The following is a 25,826-nucleotide window of genomic DNA, read 5'->3' as shown; positions in this document are numbered from 1 at the left end:
GTAACCTCATCTCTAGCTTGCTGGGGGTTGTTACCTTGTACCGTGATTCTTTTATTTTAATCTGTGTAAAAAGGATCACCACGTGGGAAACCCAGGACGATTGCAGAAGGGTGCAGGGGGCAAAGAAAGAGATTCAGATGCACAATAAATTGCCTTGAATTAATTCTTATAAAGAGTACTGCAATAAATATTTTTTTTTCTTAGCTGTTGGATTGATTCAACTCCTGTCAGCAGCAGGACTGACAGCAAATTCTACATACTCTTCAGAAGCCCTGTGAAGGCAGTATGTCACACAGACACAAGCATAGTGTGAAAAACCTCCCTTAGTGGGACTTCTCCATTTCTTACCCTTTGGATGTCTGTGACTGAAAATAAGGTGTTTCAACCTCACACTGAAACCATGCAGAACAAGTGAAATGGGCAGGATATAAATCTTCAATATTGTTCCCAATCAGGAAAGGACAGAAGACTTTAGACAAACAGGAGAGAAGGTTAATTTGAAGTAGAGTATTTGGGATTTTTTAAAAGTTGTTTCCCTAATGTTCTTCCTTGTAAACAGGGTTGATTAAATATCAGTCTTTTCAGATGTGACATTAGACCTCTCCCTATTTACCTTTGTAGAAGTTATTCCAGTTTCTACAAAGAGGAAACACCAATCAATCTTTCATGCAGTTTTGGGATTTGGGGTTTGTTTTTTGTTTTTTTGTTTTGTTTTTTTTTTTGAGTAGTTGGATTTTTTTTTTCTTTTTTAGATGAACTGGTAGAACATGTGACACAAGTTTAAGATTAAACTATTTTTGTTTTCTCTTGTCTATGTACTTTTTCATTGCCACAGCAGCAACGGTGTTGAACCTCAGCACATGATAATCCTCCATATGTCATGAACAGGTATATGCTGCATTTCTAACATTTCAGACAAATATAGAGCACCTAAATCCTAGCAGCTTCCTAAAACCCTGGGAGATTCAAGCTACTATTTTCCATGCTTCAGCTAGAGTTATGCTAGAGTATGTTGTGTCTACATAGCCAGACTTATGAGATGGAGGTGAAAGAGGTGCACGGGAATGATATTTATTGTTGATACACATATTGTTGGAAAAGTACTGGTAAGCCTAAAAGTTACAGTAAAAGGACAGGTTGGGGGAAGGAGCTTAGTGAGGACAGTTTTATTTTTCCTTACCTCATACCAGCTTCTGAACTGGTAACACCATTGAAATCAATAGATATGTATCAATTAATATAATTTGAGAATTTGTTTGGTTCTTTATGATGTTGTAAATGAGCCTGTAAAATAAATCAGGCATTTTGATCTCATTATTTCCCTCTATCCTGTCCCAGTATCTGTAGAGCTACGTATTCAGCTACTTCACCTCTACTTTACATAGTTCAGCTCTAGTGTAAAAGCGATGAATTAAATGGCTCCAGAGAAAAACACAAGTAAATGTAGGGACTTTGAAACATCCAGGAACCCACATCAGAAAGCAAGTGCGCGTGTGGATCTTATCTTGTGTAGGGTGGGATAACAGGTCTCTTGAGCTGCAGAAGTAAAGTGTGACTGCCAGGTTCTTGTGCAGAGAAGGAGGCACTGTGATTGTTGTCAGTGTTTCCTGTGCAGGGCGGTTCTTCCAAATGAAAAAAAAAAAAAAAAGTTAGAAAAAAATGAATGTTTAAAAAAAATTACAAAAAGAAAAAAGGAAGAAAGTAACAAAGGAAGGAAGGTTAGAGGAGTAAGAGTAAGAAGAAATAGCATTGTCCTTCAGATGAAATATTCCCGTTTGCACTCGCTCACTGTGCTCTGCAAGTCAATGTCAGCTTTAAAGGAGCTCTCGAGGTTTTCTGGGTATTCCTTCTCCTTTGTCTGGCTACTTCGATGTGCTTGTTTGTGTTGATAGAGGAATCTGCTCATGATGGCAATGATACAAAAGATGATGAATATCACAACTGCTATTACACCTGAAGAGAGGTAAAAAAAGGATAGAAAGAGTTAAAACTGAAAACAACCCAAAACCCCCAATTACCTCAAAAATGTATTATCAATGCACAACAGCTAGCAGATATAATAGATCAGTTCATCTCAGCCTGTACACAATCATCTGCCTCTATCATACCCTCCCTGGTAGTTTTTATTCCTATTTTGTCACCTTAAGTAAGATTAAAAGCAGCAAGCGTGGATGTAATTAACCTTCTAATTTCAGACAAATTCTGCTTTCACTGGAATTAAATTTGTGTCAGTGTGTTTGTTTTTAAAAACTAGATCTGTATGCTCATACATATTCGTGCTCTGTTGTATTTTCTTCTGTGTTATCTTTGGAAACCTTGCACGAGCCTTGTACACTTTGGTTTATAGTTTCTAGATATTATCAAAAGCAGCTCCCTACAGGGCATCCTATAAAATAAACAGAGATAAATTGCCTTCCAGATTGTTAAAGGAACATGAAAACCACACATGAAGCTATAAGGACAGCCTTCCCTACTATATAAATGCTTCTATAGGACCTAGCGAGTTCCACTACACCACCAACTTGCAAAGAGGGTGCTCAAGAAATATAGGATATGTAGATACTGCATTGAGGCTCTCATCAGAGTGGTATGTAAAACAATTGGGAGTTAGCTGGGTCTTCGATCACAGAATCACATGGAAGCAGGGAATGGCTGAAGCTAGAAGGGACCTTTGGAGGTCATCTTGTCCAACTCCCCTGCTCAAGCAGGTACATAGACTGACTTTGGTTATATTTTAGAAGACTCAGGTTCTTGACAATCCATAACACCTTTTTTTGGCTGATATCCACCATCAAGTGCTGCTTTATTCATAATGCAGGTACCTATCTAGGTAGCTTGATACAGATATGTGCTAATAAATACAGCAACTATTGGACCCGTATTAGATTACAAAAACTTGAACTGAATTTTATGGGGTCCAGATTTAAAGTACCTTAGATGCTTGCCTTGACAGAATTATTTTTCAACTGTAATCTTTAAAAATGAAGTTACCTCCAATCACAGCTGAATCACTTCTGACTGCATTGGTGAGAGGCTCCCTTTCATCTGTCTTCCCAAAAGGATCTGCAGTTGGTTAAACAAAACAGAACTTATTTTCTGTATCAACTACATTCATTTTCTCCGTGGCTTAGACAGAAGCGTATTCTTACCCTCATGAATTCTAATCTGGTTTCAAAAGATGTGATTTGGGGGATTGAAGAATCGAACCAGAAAGCTCTGTGAAAAATAAAGTGAGCTTGCAGGACAATTTTCTTCTACATCTTCAGGTGTAAAGTCTGTTAAAGGTATACTTAAAACAAAAGGCTCACACTAACATCTGAAAGAGCTGTCTCCATTTACCAGTAGAAGAACCAGAGACATTTGAACTAAATAGACCATTGGGAGCTTTTCTTAGTCAGAGCATTATTTTTTCTTTTTTTGGGGGGATGGGGGGGTTGGGAGGGAAGGATACCTAAGAAACAATCTCAGAAAAAAGCAAAAGGAAAGGAAGGCTAGACAGATTTAGACCTGACCTACATTTGTCAATGCAGATATACAAGTCAAGTTCAGTCCCATAAGTCCCATTAAGTCTCCACTTGGAGCAGCTTCTTGGGAGGGATGTTCTTCTATCTATAAATGACTACTGTCAGAACACTGGGCCAAACAGTCTATATACTGGCAGTTTGAAATTCAGATCCAAACCTGAGAGGTCAAGCCCTCCTTGAAGTCAGTGGAGTTATGGCAGTGTACTTTAGTTCTGCATGTTTCAGAAAATGTTGTGTTTCCTACTGCTACCTGAATCCAGCTTTTCTCCACCTTCACTTTTTTTTTTTTTTTTTTTTCTTTCAGCTTACCCTCTCCTTTGACGAGATTCCTATCTATGTTTCTCTCCTTTACAAGCCTCCAGGCTATCATACAGAGGATGTATGTGGGAGTTATGGATGAGTGTCTCTACTATATATTACACTGCTTTGCCAAACTGATCTTTCTGCGGTAAGGGGCGGAAGACTAACTGAGAAATTTGGTGCTGCAAGGTACACTGTAATTGAACATCCTTGCCCTAGCAGATGACTCAGCCACATTTTGGTATCTCATTGCCCGGGAAGATGTTTTTTATTGAAACAAGCAACAACTTAATATTTGTGCCTCCAGAGGTGCTGAGTTTGTAATTATGGTGGCTTTGGGCTCATTAGGTTCTTAAAGGGGGCACTTTTTCCTTATTCTCTACATCACTGACACCAGTGCCAAAGATGTGGAGAAGGCATCAGCCTCAAAGAGGCTTTCATGTTTTAAAAGACACAACTCTATTGCTAGTTCTAGGGGTAGAGTGATTTCTCATCAAACACACCGATACTGAAAAGTCAGCATTCCCCATATCTCCAGTTCATTGACTGGGCTACAGGCACAAAAGGGACTTCTGGGGCCAACTGGACACCTCCAGTACACCCATTGTCAATGTGAATGGTAATTGCCAATGGCAGATTTGGACACTCAGGTTGAGACCTATGTACAAGATATTGGGTGCCTATAGTGATGTTGCCAAGAAACAAATAGTCATGGCAAAGCTTCATCTCATTTACTACATTTGTGGGACAGGAATGGGGATAAAAATTGTTGTTTTACACATAAATACAGATATAATCATAGAAAAGGTTACGCTGCAAGGGAAATCTGGAGGTTATTTATTCTAATATCAAGCCTTTGAGCCTAAGCTCAAAGCAGGGCCAAATTCCAAGTTAGATCAAGGTTGCTCATAATTTTGAACACCATGGGTAGGTTAATCTCCTTTATTTTTTTAGTATCTCAGAGCTAGTTATATAAATCAAAACTAGTAATTTAGGCTCTTTTTATTTAGTCAAACAGAGGAAAAGAACCTACATATACTTTATACCCTAAGATCGCTGCCAAAGATGGACAGTGTGATTCGCCTATTTCTTTCCACAAACTAGAAGAGGGGAGTAATCATTATTTTAGACTAAAGTTTATTTGACCTTCAGATACTGGAAGTTAGGTGATATATCTTCTGCTCCAGCCCTCAGCTGGCGCCAGTGAAATCCGTTGAAATAAAAATTCACGTCTGTTGAACATCAGTCCTCTTGCACTAGAGAAAATCTTCAGCTGGTATCTGGAGCATGGTATTAGTCAAATAGAGTCATGAAAGACTATTAACTGTGTATGAAAAAGGCATTAAATTAAATTTCTACCTTAAGAATTAGATAAGCCATCATTCATGCCTAAAAGATTATGTAAGATCTGACACTAAATGCTATTAAAGCTCCACTATTTTTTGGCATCTGTTACCAGAATTCAAGCACTGAGAGGAAAACAGAACAACTGTTGGAGACCAGTTTCAGAATGGAGTCTGATAGACATTGGCTTTAAGACTTACGTTTTACCTGAAAAATAAAATCAGAATACAAGGAGAGGAGGGTCTGTTACAGCAGAGCAGATGGCATGTGACAGTAGAACCATCTCCAGTGGGACCACAATAAACTCTGAAGTGAGGGAAAAGCAATACCGTATCTCATAGGAGACCTTAACAGGCATCTTCCTCCTTTTACATAAAACCGATGACATTACATTGTGAATCACTAGGCTGGAAGCATCACTGAGGTTTGACGCATCACTGAGGTCAGAAGGCTCCTCTGGAAATCATCTAGTCTGAATACCTAATCAAATCAGGGTCTATTACAGCAGGTTTCTCAGGGCTGTATCCATTTGAGTTTTGAACATATCCAAGGATGAAGACTTCACAACCATTCTGGGCCTCCTGCCACTTTTGCTAGATTCCCTGCTCATTGGGTTGGACCATTGTGGGGTGATCCTTGAACCAGCTCTCCTGGACCCTTCTTCTCACCAGGGCTGTATCCTGTGGGATTCTTCCAAGCAGGTCCATGACCAGGTCAAAGATTGTTCTCCTGAAGTCTAGTGTTGCAGTCATGCTTTCTGCTTTTTTTGCTTCCTCTCGGGATCCTGAACTCTACCATCTCACAGTTGCTACAGCCAAGGCTGTCACATCCCTGAGCAGTTCCTCCTTGTTTGGAAATATCAGTTCCAGCACAACTAGTACACTGACACAGGGACTTGCACTGTTTAAGCTGCCTTTCAGAAGCAAAATTTTTATGTGTAGTTTATGACTTATGAAAGTCTTTGGCATTTTGTACTTTAAATATATAAAGGCCTGCTCTTCAGCTGGGGCAGATGGACAATTCAAGACTTCACCATTCACACAGCTGAATCTGCTCTGGCATTTACAGTATTTTAACATTAGAAAAAAACCAAACCCAACAACAGAGTAAAAGTCCATTATCTCTATGCCATCAGTGTTGAGTTCAGAATATAAAAACCCCTACATGTGCCTCAGCAAGAAAGAAGGTGATTTGCAGATCTTTGTTAAATATCAAAACAACAGTAAGTCGTCTTTTATTTTGTGTTTCCTAATCAGAAAGAGCGTGTATGGATAACTGAGCCGTGAGTGAATGGATTTTATTCCATATATGTCTGATAGGAAAGTTTCTTAAAGACAGCAAGTATTCTTCTCTGAAGGAAGGAGCTTCAATTGTTTTCAAGTTATAAATATAGAAAGTTTTTTTCACACATTTAAAGAGAGAGTTCCTAGAGGGCTTTTTTGTTGTATCTGTACATTAGAAAATTGACACAGACATGTACTTTGAAATTCTGTTTTTCTTCTCAGACTCTCAATAATGAGAAACTGGGAACTGATGAATTGAGATATGAACAGTAAATTTGAAAGTTAATCCTTAACTCTGTCTTCTTTTTTTTTTTCTTAAGATTGTCCTTTCCACGTATAAATGTAATTCTAAAGCACATCTATACAAAATATAATTTTCTACAAATTGGAATTTTCTTATTTTTAACAAGAATCTACTGCCCAGTGCTCTTACTATAGCATCTAAAGACACAAAGTCTTCAGAACTGACTTGTTCGAAAGATCTTATTCAGGCTTTAATCAAATCCAGTGTGAATAGTGAGGCAGCAGTGTCAGTTAATTCATCATACTAAGTGGAAATCATATTTTAAAGCACAGAGTGGCAAAGACAGGGATAAGCTTTTATAATAATTCTGCATTTCTGATGTAAAAGTGCTAAACCTTGACAATGGAGTGCAACTGATTGTAAGTTTTAAATATTTAAGTTAAATGATGCTACACTCTGTGTTCTGTCCTGCAGTTCTGAGCCTCAGGTATTACTGCTTTCTAAACTCTTCAGAAAAATCAGATCATTGAGGTGACAGATCACAGGTCAAGGAGTTCATATTTTCAATCATTGCCAATTCTGTATTTACAAGACACATTTCTTCTATGCGTCAGAGCAGATATCTTAGACGACTGGGCAGTAAGAAGAAAGTTGTGGGGTGGGGAGAAGCATACACACACTGGCAGCCGCTCTCCACAGGGTAATCAGCAGCCTTTTTCCCTATGCAGAATGCTAATAGCATCATTTGTTTTCTGCTGAATATCTTAGGCAGAAGCTGCAGGAAATTGAGAATTTAATGCAAGTACAAATGTCAAAGGAATCATATTATGATATAAAACAGAGTTTTATTAGTTATCAGAAAAGAGAAAGTGGCTCCATAGGTCAAGGGGTAAAAAATAGCCCTTAATTTGCATCCCTTTCTGGTCATTAAGAATTCTGCCAAATCCACTGGCGACTAAAGCAGCAACTTGATTGCCCCTCTTCTTGGTGACAAACAACACTTCCAGCTGCTCTGAGTCTCCTTCTCTGCATACAAATTCACATATGCAAAATACTTCAGATTCCCAGAGGACAGTTTCAGGAATGCAAAAGATAAATGAACTATTGGGATCATCTTACTCGTACTGCTCAAGTAGTGCTCCTTCCCTCCAGCTTGAGAGAAAAAAGTACAAGCATTCAATGGAAGTCACGCACACGAGTCAAGGGGTTTGCACAAGGAGTTTTTGTTTGTTTCTGCTACGGTGGGAACAAATTCGACTTGTTTGTTGTATGACTCCTACTGCTTCATCACCACTGGGATATGGAATGTGTGTAACATTTATGTTCTCCTTTGGGATCTGCAGCACTGGAGCTATCTAGAGTGGACAGGAATGGCAAATCAGGTGCATAACTATACTTCCAATGCCGTTTCCCCTGTGGCTTTGGGACTTTTTTTTTTTGTTTGTTCTAAGTATGTTTCAGGAAATCCAGGAATTTAGTCTGAAAACTTTCTTTTAGTACAATGACTTTTAAAGGAGCCTTGGCTAATCCTAACGACCATTTTCACACTCCTAATTCTGAGGGAAAAGGCAACTTCCCAGTTCCAGTATTTATACTATCAAAATTGCATTATAGCAAAAGGGAAGGAAACCTCACTTTACAGCATACTTCAAGCTCCCCATTCCCCTCTTGACAAGGCATACCTGATGAAGAATATATCGTGGTGACTGTGTTCACATCACCTTCCATTATGGATGCACAGCTGGATTCAGTCAAGGAGCCTTTGACAGTCACGGGAGCAATGCTGGGATGGCGTAAGGCAGCTTTCAGGGGAGCAATGTGGTTGTACTGAACAGAAGACAGGCATCCTGTGAAGCCATAGGCATTTGCCTTTGAAACCTCGGGGTCCAGTGACAAAGTATCTGCAGTACAACAGAAAAACATTCCGGGAATTATCTGGTTTAGGAAGGCATTAAAAATTAATCATTTTTTTGCCTTATCCACTTCTTTTACTTCTCTTCATCCAATCTCAACTGTTCAGGTTCTCCTTCAGCCACCTACAAGTTCTCCCTGGCCTGACCCATGAGGCTTCCCATCCCCAGTCCTTCCTCTACAACGCTACTTACATTGAATCAAGCTGTCTTGAACACAAAAGCCTGTGTTGTTCTTCTTTCCTCACCCATTTTCTCTATTGCCTGGACAATACCTAACACATCATAGGTGCTAACCATGACAACAACAACAACAATAAACAGTAAAAATAGCAACACTATCACAGGATGCTGGGGATGATGCTCTTTAACTTTTTTTGCACCTGTTAACAATATCAGTTTCACAGATATGGACCATATCTTCAAGGCATTCTACCTCCCCAACTCTTTTAGTGAAGGAGCCTGCTCTCTAATGTCTATTATGCAATGTTTCATGTGGCCTAAAATTGAACGGCTTGATAATATAGGCTTCCACCCTTCTTCAAGAGTTTATTTTTCAACTTACTTTTTTGATGCACCTAATTATGTTACTCCATTTTTATAATCAGAGTTCTTAGGAACCCTCCTGCTTACGATTCAGGCTCTCACTCTGCTAGCCCTTTTCCACAAATAAAATAAAAAAACCAAAAGTATACCTCTTTTTCTCTAAATCAAAACTAAAAACAGTATCTCCATGCTCTCTTCCAGCCTGAAGATGAGACAGTGCAATTAATTTATCTGTCAGTCCATGTTCATTTAAAGTTCACAAAGAGAAAGCCAATTCAAAAGTAAGTGTTTATTATTTACTTCCAAATGTTTTAATATCAAAGATTGTTTGGGAAAGTCAATGAAGGACAGTGAAGCCATCTTCCCTTTCCTCCAAGCTCACATTTATTTACTTTCCAGAAATTGAAATTCATACTGCTCAGAGGTCTGTAACATGATGTGCCTTATATCTAGGTCAATCAAACAAGAAAAAAAAAAAAAAACCACAAATGCACACATATAAAGTATCAAAACTTATTCAAAGTCTTAAAAAATACCTGCTAATGAAAAAAAAAACTTCTAGCACTGAAAGTTTTGGAAATACTTCTAACGACATTGGAAAGTAAAGATTCCCAGCTTTTTAAGTTTATTTTCAAAGCTTGAAAGGGTAAGATAGTAAACTTTAAAATAAGGTCCAATTTTTCCACTATCATTCAAATACAATGATTTTACAAGCTCTCAGCCATTTAGGAAAAAAGACGACCTTCTCTTACAACTGACATTGTTACCTGAATTACATAAGCTTCTTTTATGCATAAGAAAATACACAGAAATCTCAAAATTAGCCCAAATGACACGTTATTTTGGTACTCAAGATCTGTGACCGTTATATCATGCAGTCAGAGCGAATTAGCCAAGAAGGATTTCTAATTATGTTTAATGGAAGTACAAAGTGGAAGAGTTTGGCTGCTTCTCAGCAAAGCAAGGTACAGTGTGAGCTTGGTCTCCAAGGGGTTTTACAGGAGTGATGCTCAGACTGCAAAGTTGTCATGGGCACTGCCTCTGGGCTGTGAGTAACCGCAAGAATGAGAGAGGGTAAGGGAAACAGTGAGCCTTTGCCACTGGAAAAACTGTAGCCTTCAGAGGTTCACATTTGCTTTTCTCAAAATACGCAGGAATTGGCTGCATTCAGGTTTTTAATGAGATTTTGGCAGGGGTGTTGTAAAACAGACAAAGAATTGTTTCCAAGTTTCTGCAAGAAGGCTTATATAAAACTAAAAGCCTGATTTACAGTATTTGCCATCTTTGTTGAATTTATAAAACCCTTTGTAAACATTCCTACTCTCAGCCTTTCCTGTTTTCTTAGCTCTGACACAAAAGGTGGATTTGTTGGTATCTTCTAGACATCAGGAAATCTAAATTACTCTGTTCTGCCCCAATGTGCAAAAGGTAAAGCCGAAGAAATAATGAATTCCTTTTTCATGGTACAGTAGTTTGAAAAGTCTAAGATACAGTACTTTTGAAGGCTTTTTAAAAAAGTCAAATTAAGGGCCAATTCCAGGAGTCTTTGTCAAAGTAAGCTTTGCATGAATGAGAACTAGGAGATTTGTTGTTGAAAGGCTTTGAAATTTAAAAAAAAAAAAAAGAAATCAAAGAACAAACCAAAAACAACCCCAGAATCCTCTGCTAAAAATCCCACATGCACAGATACAGTTTGCTTTCTTACATATCTTTAGGTGTATGCCTTATGTCTTTCAAAAAGTGGGACTTTCACTGTTCTCAACAAGAGACTTGCGCAACTTGGATGTGAACGACTTGTGCTGCCCTCTGAATTCTTGAGTGGATAACATAAATCTTTGATTATGACACGGTTAACTCTGTGAAAGGCTTATTAAAGGCCACTCTGTCACCCGAAGTCTTTAAATCATGATAAAATGTTTTTCCGAAGGATACTTTCACTATATGACACACTGCTCGGTATGAGAAGCAACTCGGTGAAGTTCCAAGGTCTGTGTTGCAGCAAGGTCATACGAAACATCAGTGGCCTTCCTCTGATGTGGCAACACTGTGAATCTTTCTGTGCATTTGACTGGCCTGGAAAAATCACACTGAATCGCTGCTGATGGCTTGGTTTGATGTTCTAACATTTTAGCATTGCTTTTCTGTTCTCCGTACTGGAGACAGAGTTACTTCGGGTGATTTCTACATGGTGGGTGAGAAGGCAATCTTTTCCAGCTTTTGAGTGATTTAACTGTTCATTCCCCACAACTTAAATTTACCCATATTTTTAGGAAGTAATTTTTGAGCTTTGTCTGCTGAGCTGTGCACAACTCGGCCTGACCCCTTGTGGGGTCTTCTAGCCGCTCCCTGGAAGCTGCAATGTCAGAGTTTTGTGTTGGTTTTGTTTTCCTGGTTTCCATGTATTTGCAATGGCTTTCTGTGTTAATGAGGGTTAGGTCTAATATGTAGTTGTATTTTTTAAACTTTATTGGTATTATCAACATAATTTATCTGATGATTCATTCCTATTCACCAAAACAGGCATCCTGTTCCACTGCTGTTTCTTTGTGTGCCTCTGCCATATTCAACACACTTGTTTTAAGACCTTAAATATATAAAGCAATTTTAAGTCTTAATATCTCAGTAATGGGGTATTAGTTTTCATCATAAATAATTCTGGTGGAATTCTCTAGGACCAAGCATTAAGTTGCTCAGCAATGTATCAGGAAATTCACATAGTAAAGGATACCGATACCTAGTGTGACAGCTAATGGGAATCAAAGAGAAATTGAAAGTGTTATTTGCTTGCAGGGAGTGTGGCTCAAAAGATATTCTTCTAAAAATACCACTGTGGAAAATGGGAACGTAAACATTATCCAATATCTTTTTATTCTTTCTTTAAAAACATTAATTTCATGTAACTCAGAAACTTAAATATGAACTCAAATTTTACTTGTGTGCTCATTTACACACAGGAAGACACATCATGGATTTCCTGAATCAAAATTTATTTTTAATGTCAGTGAGAGCAGACATAGACTGTTTTAAATGCCTGTGCCCTAATTAATTAATTAATCTAAGTGAATTGCTGGTAGAAGCGCAAAGGGTAATTTACTCTGTATGTTGAAGCACTGATTGTCTTTTTTTTTGAGTCTGAGAAATAGAAAGATTATTTTTGTGGGAGTTAAAGTGTATCCATTATGTCATTTTGCCAAGGTGCTGAGCAACACTGGCAAGATTACTTCTTGGACACTGTCATTAGATTTGAGCCCATGACCTAGAAGTAGGTGACTCTTATAGTCTCCATACTGCACCTGTCTCTGAAAAGTAGAGTTGACTAGTAGTTACTTCTAAAAATATGCTCCTACATCCTTCAGCAACCTCAGTAAACATTGCTGATATTAATCATTGATTTAGAAAGGGCAGAAAGCATATCTTGCATTAGTCTGAAACTCACAAAAAGGCATCTTTGGAGTACTCTCCTTTCCTGGTGTAAGCCTGCCACAAAGGCAGTGGAGTGAACAACACAGAATTTTTTCCTGGTTGGAACCACTGAGCTCAACCATTTTGGCTCTTGCTTAAGAAAATTATGAGCTTGAACAGGAGACAGGCTCCAGGCATTCAATGCACCTCCAAGACACTTCTGAAAAAGCAAGGGATGGAAAGAGCAAAGTAAAGGTACTTTTTTCTCACAAGTTTTCCCAGGAATGAGCAGAACACGCCAGGTTTTGCTTGATATTGAACATTTTATGCCAAGTGGAACATTTGGGAATTTTTGTTTCATTAAGCTTAGTGGAGATAATTTCAGAGATGCATTTAGTATGTTTTTTTTAAAGACAGCTTGTCATCGAAAATGAAGCACTGATTTGAGTTGCAATGTGAAATTTGCTACATGTCACCGTTTTTGACATTGGAATCCTAATCTGTCACAACACAACCAGCCCTATGTGATTTTGCATGTGCTCAAAATATAATCCATAAAAAGCAGAAAATATGCAAGAAGATGGAGAGGTGATGTGCAAAAGAATACATACTTTTCACAGGAGCGGACAGCTAAAATCCGCTCAAGTAGCAAGAATTCAGACTAAAAATAAAATTCCTGGATAGAACTAGATGACTTTGGATACTTATTTAGGCAGTATTATCATGAAGAAAATGGGGATTTAGGCATAGTGTTATAATTACATGGTAAATTATATTGCTGGGGGAAAAGTCTAAATAGGCTTGGTCTCTTTGATGCAGACACGATAGCATTATTGACTTAGACCTTGGATAGCTTGAAGTGCCTGGGGTAGCCAAACTTTGCTTATTTTAACTGCTGGCATTTTGCTCCTAAATGCCTCTCCTCTTTTATCCTAAGTAGTAATTTCCATTTTCTTTAATGCTTTACTAGGCTACCAGAAAGAAAAACTATTTTAGACCGATAATGCACCCAAGAGATCCTTTCCCGACATATGGCATTTCTAAGAAATAGGTATTTAGGGCAAGAAGAGTCTGCAGTAAAGAAAAGAGTTTTGCAGTGACCAGAAGAGTCCAGCCAATATCTCTTGCAGCCATTGCGGTATTTAAAATGGTAGAGCACTACACTCTGAGGCTGAGACTTTATATTTCTCAAGCAAATTCTGATCTTGTGAGCTTAAAAAAGGAAATGAATTTTCACCAAAAGAATGGACTTAAGTCTTTTCCATAGAAACTTTCTAAAAGGACATGATTCTTTAGGGAAGCTTTTGTATCTCAAGAGTTAATGACAACTTACCCCTTCTGATTTAATTATCGTGTTATCATCTCCCCCAAAATAATATCACTCTTGGATGAATTTCTCTGTGATCTCTTCAGTACATAAATTCCATTTTCTTCTTGTGAACTTTTAATAAGAAAAGCTATTGTATAAATCACAAGAATTGTACTGCACCTGCATAATGATTTTAATAAAATTACTTTCCAGATAAACTTTATTCTACGTACACTTTATATCAAAGCTGCATGATTCAGTGCAAAGACTCCTACAACTTGAGTGTGTTTTAACTTGGGCTTTTGGAGATCAAAGATATCATGATAATGTGCTAGACTACACAGTTCTTTACATTGCCAGTGTGGGAAGGTCTGCTAATGCATCACTATGAAGACACAAGTAAATTAGATCAATATTAACATGTGCTACGGAAATCTTTGCAACCTTTTTCTTCAGAACGCTCTTGCACCGCTTTCAAGGCTACCCAGCCTTTTACTCTGGCTTCACTATATGGCTGGTACATTAAATTGCTCAGAAGCAAATATGCAGACAATGAGATTCACTTCTCTGCATCAGAGATAGTTTTTCCAGGGACTACAATGGTGAACTATTTAGATATATTGGGGCACAATAAGAAGTTTTCAAAGAATCATTAAGGTCAAACCCTAACACAAATATATGATATTTTCCATTGGGATAGCAGTTTTTTCTAGACAAGCCCTAAACATATGCAAATGTGTCTCTGAGATCAGAGAGTTACAGAATAATTTAAGTTGAAAGACATCTCTGAAGGTCACGCAGTTCAATCCCTTGTTCAAAGCAGAGCCGGCTTCACAGTTAGGTCAGATTGCCAATAGAGCTCATGTGGTTAAATACAGCAGTATGATCTCTGCAAGGAGTGCTTAAAGTAAATGAACTGGGACTCTGGTTAAGATTTCACTGAGGCTTTGCCATAAACTGTATGACCCACTTGGGGCCCAAATCCAGTACTCACTAACGTCCGTGGAAAAACTCCCATTGATACTGATGAGCTTTGGATAGGTTCTTTTGTGTCTTGCGTCTATATTTCTGAAGTAAAAATGACAACAAACTACAGGATAATAATATTTCTCTATTGCCATTGGATACTGTGATGATGAATTCAACAAGCATCTGTTGGCTACTTGAATGCTGCTTCTTTTTACTCCCTTGTCTTCAAAGCCACACTTATATTTAGATTGATCTTTCTAAGGCAGCTATATGGCTCCATTACTGTGGATCTGAACAGCTCACAGCCTTTAATGCTTTTATCCTTCTAGCACCCCTCTGATGTAGGGATGTTCTATTATCCATGCTTTACTGATAGAGAACAGAGATAGTAAAGCTCAGATGGGTTCCAGCGGGAATAAAATGCCTGCTTACCTTTATATCTGTACATAAATGGCTTGCCCAAGGTCATTCAGGCAATCTGTGGCAGAGTGAGTGTTCCTATGTTTTGAATTCCAGGTGAGCCCCCTCTGCCTTAAACGGAGGTTGTTTTCCTGGAAGTCAGAGCTAGGTCTAGGGCAGCCATTGGAAAATATAGCAGATTTGAAAAGCAGAAAGAGTTCAAGTAGCTTTTGACTAAAGGAAGTGTAATGGGGCAGGAGGGAGTGCGGGGTGGTGGGAAGCACTGTTATTTAAAAACTGGTCATTGCATAGAAATCCACTTTTCAAGAGTTCCACCTGTGCTAAAACAGTTATCATAAGAAAATCAGGTGAGGAAGAGGTTTCAGTCTTTTATGTTGTCCTGCTGGAAGCTCTCTGAAATTTCTTAGTCAGTGGGAAATAAATGGTGGAGACAAGAAACAAGGTTGTATAATCATTCAGTCAAACAGCCAGGATCAGGCTGTTAGACAAGGCAAATGTACAGCAGCATTACAGTAAAGAAATGGAGAGACAAATTTTTAGAAGAGTATAGCATGGATATGTAGGACACATAGAACAGGGTTTTCTTTAAGGTTCTATTTCAGTGGACACTTAAATGGTTCTAATGAATGCATTTAGGTACCTAAATCCCAGAGGCATCCAAAACAAACACTACAGGAAGTACAGGTCTACTTCAAAGCATCACATGCCTCTGGAAGTTTATGCTTTGCTGAGGGGATGACAATTACAAGGAAGAAATTGAAGGGTATTAATTTAGGTCACTTCTAATCATTAAAAGAAGCTATATTTGACATTTACCCATATAATAGATTAAATTATGAATGGACATATTTGTGTAAATTCTACATTCCTAAAATGAGAAGGTCCAGCTCTCTTCTTGATACAACAAGGCAATACTCTTGACTTTGCAGCAGTAGGGATTTTTTTTTTTTTTCTGACAGCATGGGACAGTGTGCAACCTGAGTAAGTCTACAGATGATACAAAACTGGGAGGAGCAGTTGGTAGACCAGATGGTTGTGCCACCATTCAGAGGGAAATTGAAAAGATGGAGAAATAGGAAAGCAGGAACCTTATGAAGTTCGACAAAGGGAATGCAAAGATTTGCACTTGGATTAGGAATAACCCCCTCTACCAACACTGGTTGGAGCTGACCAGCTTGCAGCTTTGCAGAGAAAGATAGGAGGGTCCTGGTGGACAAGTTGACCATGAGCCAGAAATATGCCCTTGCAACAAAGACAGCCAACGAGATCCTGGCAGCCAGGGTTGCCTTGGGAAAAGCATTGCCAGCAAACAGAAGCTGATCCTTCCTCAGTACTCTTTATAGTTGTAACACTACTGGGGTGCTGGATCCAGTTCTGGGCTCCACAGTAGAAGAAAGACATGGACCTACTGGAGGGCATCCAGTGAAGGGCTGCAAAGATGATTAAGGGACTGGAGTAATCTTTCATATGAAGAGAGGCTTCAGAGAGCTGGGATTGTTCATCCTTTAGAGGAGAAGACTTAGGGGGATTTGTGATTCTGTTAGGCCACAAGGACTCTACTCAGCAAAGCTACAGCTTTAGGATAAAACATGGAAAATGAAATCCTGACACAGAAGAAAATGTTTGCAGAATTTCACTTAACATATGAAGAAGAAATGAGAACTAGGATTAGGCTGGAATCAAAGCGACTTGCTGGGATGCGCTGTGTGATTCCTGGTACAGCATTAAGATCTCCCACCATCTGGATGTCCAAGTTTATGGCTTTAGTGTCATTACAGAAAATTAACTACTGCTATTATTCTTACTACTAAAACAAAATCCCAAGAAGCTTTGGGGCAAGAGAGAAATAATAGAAGGATGTATCCATTAAAAGCTGTCTAGAGACAAGTCTGTGGTGTTCAGTGGAACCAAATGCCAGACCTCTGGAGATATATCTGGGCTTTTTGGCTTTGCAACAACCTTGTAAAGTTAATAATATTTTTGTGTCTAAACCTAGTTTCTCCCCATGATGCTGAGCTACACCTTGTCAGCTTTCTGGCTACATATTTGAAGGTCTTTATGCTATATTCCATCTTGTTGGTTAGAAAAGCCTTATTGTTTTGGTATCTATAGCTGGAGCTTTACATAGAGGTCAACATGAGCAATGCTCTTTCAGATTTTCAGCACTACATCTGACAGTTGACAAAAGGAGATTTGCAGCTTAGCTTTGACTTGGGCCAAAAAGTGTCAGATCCCCAAATGTGTCCACAAAGGCTTGGAAGACTGCTGCATTCTGAACAAACATTAGTTATAATTAAGGGGAAAATCAGTTCCTGCCCTTAATCTACTTGGTAAAACATAAGGCAGAATGCACTGCTTCCATTATATATGATAATATTGTACAAGTAGAGACCAGAGGATGTCTATTGTTCTTGTCTAGCTATGAGTCCTACAGGCCTTGGGTGTTATTAATAAAGCATATAAAATTTAATAATGAAACAGATGTTAGGCTTGATATGGAGGTCCAATTCTAACAAAGGACAAAAATGGACAAGGAAGCATTTAGAATATTAGTGGAAATGAATAAGACTCTTACACAAAGTAATAAAGCATAACTTGACAACAAAATAGAGGAGTTCCACATTCCAAATTGCTGGCAGAGTTTTCCCAGTCTTGTAATAGCTTTGTAGTGGGGAGGGGTAAAGATGAAGAAGGTCCACACACAGAGAATGCAGAATTGTGGTCTCAGTGCTACAGGTAACATAAATGTTCCTTGCAGAATTCAGATGGAAAAGGACTGGGAGTGCAAAAAGTGTAGAGAGGATGGAGGTTCACAGTGCTGTTCTTATCATTAGGAAACAGAGATGGCTTGAGAGGAGCAAGCTGTAGTCAGCAAAATGTTATCATTAGGATAAGATGACACCCTGTGCAGCCACACAGGCAGTATGAATCATTTTACTGGAGCAAGCAATGGGAGAAGTTAATATTGCTATTAGCACAAACAAGTAAACCTGCCAAATTTTAGCATTGATGAGACATACAAACAGGAGTAGTGAAATGCTCAGGCCAACCCTTACAGCTAAACCAGCCAAACAAAACCAGACTCCTTTTAAAAACCCAGCACACAGCACAGGTTAACTCCAGAACTACCACAAATGACGAAACAGGAATATTTTTAGTAGAACTTACCTGTGACCTTGCCCAAGGTGAGTGATTTGATGGCCTTAAAATCAGTCTCAGAAAAGTTGTGTTTCAGTTTGAGAATTTGATCAACCTGGAAGAGGTCAATAAAATTAGTTCATTACAACAGCACAGACACCCCTAGATCTCTCTGTACTGCAAACCTCTGGGAATGCTCTCAGCTGCAAATCAGCTAATTCTGCCCCCAAGCGTGCTTCAGTTTCTAAAGATAGCAAAGTGAATGTGCTTTGATTTTAGCATGAGGAAGCTGAAAAGTACACCACAATAGTCATATAAAGGGCTTTGAAGAAACTTACCCTGCAGAAAAGTGCCAAAAATGTTTGACACCAAAATCCCCCTGCTTCCCAAAATCCATGTCTAGTCACTTCAGAATACACTCAAAGGAGGCCTCTCTAGAAATCTATTGTGAATAATTAGTTCTGCATAGAAGAAAACCACAGCGCAGCAGACAATAGAAGACTAGTACTTGAGGAAAACCCTGGCTTTTAGCATAAGCCTCCTTCCTAGATAACTCGCTCTACTTGCATGCTGTGTTATCATTTTACCACCCAGAAGTTGTAACTGTATAGGAAAGAAAAACTGGCACTCCCTGTGTTTCTGTCTGCTCCTCATTCTATTCCTTTAACACATGGCTTCTCTTTAGACTCTGCCACTCTTCCCTGTTACATGCCTGCCACCCAGACCTAACCAATTAGTTTTGTAATATGAACTGCTATAATTAGCCTCAGAAGGGAAGTAAGATGGTCCTCTTCTCCCTGCCTTGGAAAAACAGGCAATGCAAGCAAACAAGGCAGAGGAGAGTTCTTGTCTCTCATGAGGTTGTCACAGTCAGCATGGCTTGCTCCTAGCAAAGAGAGACGGCACCATCATGCTCATTGTGGCTGCACCCTGCTTTACCTTTTCTGTGAGAAGAAACAGCAGCTGGGGTCACATTCTCCTTTGGGGCATATGCCCTAAATGAAATTACATTCCCAGGTGCTCATTCCCCAGCTGTTTTTCTTCCTTTGGCAGCTTTTTAATGATCCATACTGTGTGCTTCTTCTGGGACTACAGGATCTACTCCAAAGATCCAGATGAATTTCTGGCCAAAGCTGTTTCCTAATTTACAGATTGTCAGAGACAAGGGAAGGATCAAACTACGGAAAACACCATGGTTGGGCACTCTTCGAAGCAGGGTCTGGATGGAGCTTTGGTCTAACCCCCACGGCTGTTCTGCTGCTGGACCATCTTTGGCTGCACCAAATCAATGTGAAACCTTTTGCCTCCTGCTGGTGATCAGGCATTGAAGTCAGGGGGTCTGTTTGTGGCATGAAGTGTTATTTAACACACAACATAAGCCATGGCATACCTGAATGACGAGCTCTCTGCCTTCTCTGTTAATCTTCACATGGTGCAGCTCTCGGTTTGCAAAATTTCCAGAGTCAATGGTGAAAATGAGGAGTCCATCCTTACTCAGCTTGTATCGGACCTGTAAGCTTCCTTTAAATCAGAGCAAAATTCTACATATAAAACCTGTGTCTATAATGAGATACTGTTCAATACCTTTACACAACATATAACTCATTTTCTTTTTATTATAGTAGAGTAACAAGGTTAAAAAGTCAAGAAAGAGGTTGAAGAGAAGTGAAAGAGTTCAAACTGTAATGAAAAGCATGAAAAAGAATGCACTGGAAGAGTTTTCTTTCCTATTAGCTAACAAACTCTGCTATGGAGAAACATAACTTAATTGAGTAACTAAGTATATCAAAGGCAAGTGTGTCTGTCTGCAGGTCAGACATTTAGCACTGCCACAAAAGCTGATCTACATTAGCCTGTTAAGGATCGCTTCCACCAGAGGGCATGCAGGTCTTGCACTGTTCAATTAAACTAATGGTGGTGGATTTTGCTATTCCTTTTCATCAAGATGTAACAGACAATCCAGAAGACAGTGACAACTGTGAGAATTATAAGTTCATTTCAAACATTTAAAGGCTCAAACTCGTTATGATTTATATGCATACAAGAAAAGATATGTTGTAAATGATTATACAGAAAAATATTTTTACTATAGTGCTCTAACGTATTTGAAGAAGTAAATATAATTCATATAAAAATAAATGCCAAACATCTCTTCCAGTCTTTGTATCAAAAAAAGCACTGTGACTTCTGACAAATAGCAGTACCATAGCAAATCAAAATGCACATGAAAACAAGGAATCCAATATTAATTTTAACCCTTCCACAAATGACCACAGGGAATATATATATATGTATATAGATATTTAAAAATTAAAAGGAAAAGAATCTATTCTGATAAAATCCTTTCAAGCTCACTTTTCTGGGAATTAACTAGCAGGGAGAAAAAAATTCTGTGAACTTTTAGGGCTGTTTTTATGCATCAGCAACCGAAATACGTGGAACAACAGTGGCACCACAGACTTAAAAAGCTTTCCAGGGGCTACTGTGTTACTGCCTCCAAGGACAAAAAGAACACCAACAGCACCAAAACCCTGAGTGATGGGTTCTTCATTTATTCCCTGTTCTGAAAATCATCACAAAAACCCTCCTATCTCCTTCCACTTCAGTGTTTATGCTAGCACAAGTTCAAACTATTCCAAGCATCACTAAATTTTGCAGAAGGTAACAGGCAAATATTACCTAAGGTGAATGATAGGGACTGACTGACAGATTGTCACTGAGGGACATGTTCACAACATTTTAGCTCTAGGACTGGTCTCAGTGTTTGCAGAGGCAATGCTTGCATGCACATTGCGATGCAGCGTCATGGCAGAGAAGCCCACAGTACACCTGCATGAGCTGCTGCATACGTGTGGTGCACTGCAACGTTATTCAGAGGCACCTCTGACCCCAGAAGCAGTCTGGCTGTTTAATGAGGGGAATGAGCAGCCCTGCTTGGCTCCTATATTCAGACATACTAATACTGCAAGACTGCTTGCAGGCCTAGAGACAGTGAGAGAGGACATGGGGCACTTCTTCACTACAATGTGAATGTACCAGCTCCCCTCAGCTCAAGTCCTCCCTCAATAAGGGGAGTTGTTCTACAAGCTACTGTAAAACCACTTTATGAAGAACTTAAACCAATGTATAAATTGGCAAAGGGGGAATTTTGCCACCTCTGCCCAACTCACAGTGATGTTGGTAGTCCTTCCAGATTGGATCAGTGTCCAGTTAAGATCATCCCTCCTCCTTTTCCCTCACCAGGATGTTTGGCTGCTCAGGTTCCCAAGAGCTGCACTTTTTCTAACTTCCAGTATATTTGAGCTGAGCACTGCTATTCTCTGATCGTTGGAGAATAGAAACAAAGCTTCCAAAAATGAGAGGGAAAATGAGAATGAACTACTAGAATGAAGGCTTTTTAGCTGATTGAGAGGGCTGCTGTATCAGGCGAGCTTTTAAAGTGAAAATTAAAAAAAAAAAAAAAGAGATAAAAGGCATTTACTTTCTCACACATAGTCATGGATGTTAGAGAGGAATTTGTGAAGAGATCAAGGTCAGTAACAACTGCTAAATTATTCAGTGTGATATTATAGGTCCTGATTCAGCTGCTCTGAATCATACTGTAAAGCTCTCATGCCCTCATTGCATAACCAGGACAAAGAGCTACTGTCTATCACCATTAATGTCACACTTAAAGGCCCAAACTTAAATCACTATCCAATTTTCTGGTACTGAATGAAAGATGCATCAACAGGGAATAACAGTGTAAACATCTTACAATCACTTTACTCTAGAAAGGCGTGAGAAAAGAAGTCCAAGTGCAAAAAAAGTTAAGGGACCTTCTTCAGACTTGCTCATTAAGGCAGTGTGAGAGTCCATAAAAAATTCAAAGGTTGCCTGACCCTGCACACCATAGCTGAGATGACCACACAGAATAAGCTGAAACTAAGATGTGACAGTGTAACAGATTGGTCCAAACTAAAAATCACATCCCAGCAGAAGTACTTTATAGGCTGCTTCTTACCTGGAGCCTTTGAAAGGGGTGTAATGAGAAAAATAGACCAGGGACTAGATTTGGTCTGTGACCTTGTACTAGTTACTTAGTTTGTAAATGAGAAAAAAATTATCTGCTTTTTTCAAATGCTATGAACACACCAGTATATAAAATGCAAATGGTACTACTATGTCCTGGTGATCAACATAGCAACCAGCACATTTGTCTTCAAGGAGATCTATGAAGATATGCAATCTATCTGAGTTCTCAGGTGCTGCAAACAAGGATTTACCCATTGACTTAATCAGAGAAGCACTGACTTTAAACCAGAAACCATCTGTTCCATTTGTTGGGAGGCAATGAGGGAGGTTCTTGACATCCATTAAGAACAGATCGTACTTTCTACAGTGGTATAATTTACCTTAAATAATTTTAAGAGATCAGTGAATAGAATCTTATTCTATCAAATTGCTTCAAATTCCAATGGCAACTTTTTTTTGATGGCTGCTCTTCAAAAACACAGAATTCAAGTTGGCATTTTGCCTGGGGTCAAATTTGCATTAATATACATGGGCTTATCTCTCTAGAGGTGTTTTGGAACTTACACCAGTGTAGTTGAGAGCTGATTTTGGCTTGCAATCAGTACCAAAACTTATTCTGTTTTCAGAGTACAGAATAATTTGTCTGGCAGATTACATTGCTATTTTGCTACACGACAGGCAAAATAAATGGATTATTAATTAGGATTATTATTAAGAATTTTTTGTCCTCTGAATTTTGATTATTTGGTCCACTGACTTTCTCTATCACATCAGCTGAATGTCACTAACTGCAAACAAAAATATGTTCATAAAACAGCTCTATTCTCCCTATTCTCTATTTTGCATCATTTTTGCCTCACAATAGGGATTCACACTAATCATAAGCAGTGTAATTTCTGGCAGTCTTGTTGCAGTCATGCCTGTCATCCTCTTTTCAACTCCCCGTGTCTGAGCATGCACACCTGGAGTGCCATAATGCTCAAGCAACGCACTGCCTGTTGTGTTTTCTTCCTTCTCTAATGTATGTGGAATTGCTGGAGGCAATTTCTATTAAGTCCATAGAAGAGGGAGGGAAGGAAAGAGAGAGGTATCATGTTTTTGGCCTAGGGCTGGAAAATTTTACTGGGCATATTAGCCCAGCAGTGTTAGGTAACAGTAGATTCACACTTGATAGTCATCCCTTTCAGTTTGAAATTCTGCAGACTGCAGATCATCATGGAGATATGCTGTGCTAGCTCTAGAACAGCCCAAGAGGGGAGCAGGCAGAGTTTAGCCACAGCGCTACAGAGCACAGCATGGCCTCTTTTTGCCACTTCTGGAGGAAATGAGTCCTTGCATACTGCTACGTTACTCTGATGTGACCAGTACCAAAGTTGGCTTGCTATACATCGGTGGGGTCTTCAGTCTGTCATCTGCAGTAGTATAATCCATGGCTGCAGGGTTGAATGACATCTCTCTGCTGATATCAAACAGCTACAGAGCCATTTTAACAGGATGCCTGAAGGTCCCCATGTGCAGAGGGAAGTTCTGGGAAATAGAGACCAAAGAGCAGTATGCATGCCATCCCATGCTAGTGACTAGGTTGGGGATGACTTTTCTGAAACAAAACACTCTCAGGACACTGTTTCAGTGGTGATGAAGGCCAGGGTTAGTACTTGCTAGCAGTGCACTAATGATCAGTGTCAGCATAACCCAGGAATAGCATGGTACCTTCAAACTGCTTCTATCTTCTTGCTGAGGACGAGAAAGATGTAGTAGAAGATCTTAAGTCTAGTGGTAATACGCACATTAAACTGGTTAGAGATTTTGAAGTGTTCAGTCTGAAGAAGAAAAAAATATTCCTAAACTGTACAGCGTGAAGAAATACCTTGGCCATGATACTGTACATCCAGAACCTTTTCTGACTGAGCACGTCAACAGGAGAGTTGCCTTTCTTTTGCCTGCATCTACAGCAGCGCACAAGTGGAATATCAGAAACATCTGGTGGCTTTGTGGCTTATGCCCACTAACTTTACATTCATTCTGGACTGCCAAAGCTTCTGTTGAAAATCAAATAGTAATTTTTAAATGATCAGCTGGAAAAGGGAGCATGGAAAAATGTTACAGAGAGTGTTCTAGTGCAGGAAAATACTTTCTAGCTTGAAAGATCTCACACAGTGAGTGACAAAAAGGTTAAAGCACCTTTGCAGAAAACAAAAGAATGTATGCCAGGATTTTGGCCTATGAATCCATCATTCATAAGCAAGGTTCTTGTCACATATGTCACCAGGGTCACAGGTCTTGTGTTATTTAGTCTTGAAAAATCAAACAGAAAGGAAGGGAATGATATGCCCTTGGAGGCTGAGACTTCTCTGCAGGACATTCATTTATAGAAACAGGTTTTAAATGAGCCCAGGTTGAAACCAACATCCATGCTAACTTCAATAACACTTTTTAATGACTTAAACTGGCTGGAGCAGCTGGTAAAACATCTTGCACTGCTTGGAGAAGCTCAGGTTAGTTCAGGGAACACCACGTGTGGGTGGTACACGTGAAACGTACAACTTTATCACCATCATGTAACATCAGGAAAAATCATGTAAATCAGGATAGTCAACAACTCAGATTTGGGAGAAATATGTATGTATAAATAATGAAACACTGCATTAGTAAAAGGGCCTTGGACTATCCCTGTGTATCCCACTGCTTCAGAGGCACCCAGAAATATAGGAGTTAAAGACCAACAGAATCTCTTACAGCTGTCTCAAACTGGCAGACACCCTAGTCAGAAAGTAAGATGTTAACTATGCTGCCCCATCCACCCTCAGCAGTCACTGAAGCTATAGCTAAAAGAGAAAATAATTAAGCAAGGCACCAATTAAACAAAGGGTGGAATATATTAGTGAGGCTATTGATGTTGCTATTATGAAAAAGAAATAATAATATTAACGGTTTTAGCCCAGAAAGCCATCTGCAACTTGTAAGGTGGAAATGTTTGTTTATTCCTGATTGCACAACAGTGCGTGGCAGTTTTCAGTCATCTCTACCACAAAATATCTCTGGCGACTTGCAGAGCTTCAGTGTGATAGTGTCCCTCTTCATAGTCTAGATATTTAAAAATGAACCACTGCTTTCTCAGTCAGGAGCAGCTGGCTAAGAAACCCGCTCCTTAATTAGCAGCTTCTCCCCAGGGATATTTACTCAGTAAATTTACTCTTCAGTGGAAGTGCTGCTGGTGATTTGAAAGAACAGGGCCCATCTCTTCAGCGTCCAGTGGCATTTAACTAAAAAAGCACTTGCACATTTTTAGGAGGTGACTCCTGCAATTTATTTTGCATAGAGATAACAAAGAGAAGACACTGTTGAACATGTTTACTGATGTGATTACTCAGCTATGCATTTGCTTAGACGACACTGTTTCCTCGGGTTTAAAAAAAATATCCA

General features: G+C 39.1%; 1 protein-coding gene across 1 annotated transcript in view; it reads right to left on the bottom strand.

Moving 5' to 3' along the window:
* Window positions 1-837: 837 nt before the first annotated feature.
* The window catches only part of LOC104461091 (contactin-associated protein-like 5), a gene marked incomplete at its 5' end in the record, with an annotated part of 148,545 nt that continues 123,556 nt past the window's right edge, over window positions 838-25,826 (bottom strand). Inside the window, 5 exons of the mRNA XM_010072547.1 lie at window positions 838-1,953; window positions 2,992-3,063; window positions 8,378-8,596; window positions 18,420-18,504; window positions 19,780-19,910. Coding sequence (XP_010070849.1) covers window positions 1,757-1,953; window positions 2,992-3,063; window positions 8,378-8,596; window positions 18,420-18,504; window positions 19,780-19,910 — 704 coding nt within the window. The remainder of the gene's footprint in view (window positions 1,954-2,991; window positions 3,064-8,377; window positions 8,597-18,419; window positions 18,505-19,779; window positions 19,911-25,826) is intronic.

This window comes from Pterocles gutturalis, unplaced genomic scaffold (genome assembly GCF_000699245.1).
Source record: "Pterocles gutturalis isolate BGI_N339 unplaced genomic scaffold, ASM69924v1 scaffold14082, whole genome shotgun sequence".
NCBI classification, from domain to species: Eukaryota; Metazoa; Chordata; class Aves; order Pterocliformes; family Pteroclidae; genus Pterocles; species Pterocles gutturalis.
Note: the sequence above shows the minus strand (reverse complement) of the source record. Positions and strands in the feature narration are given on the sequence as shown.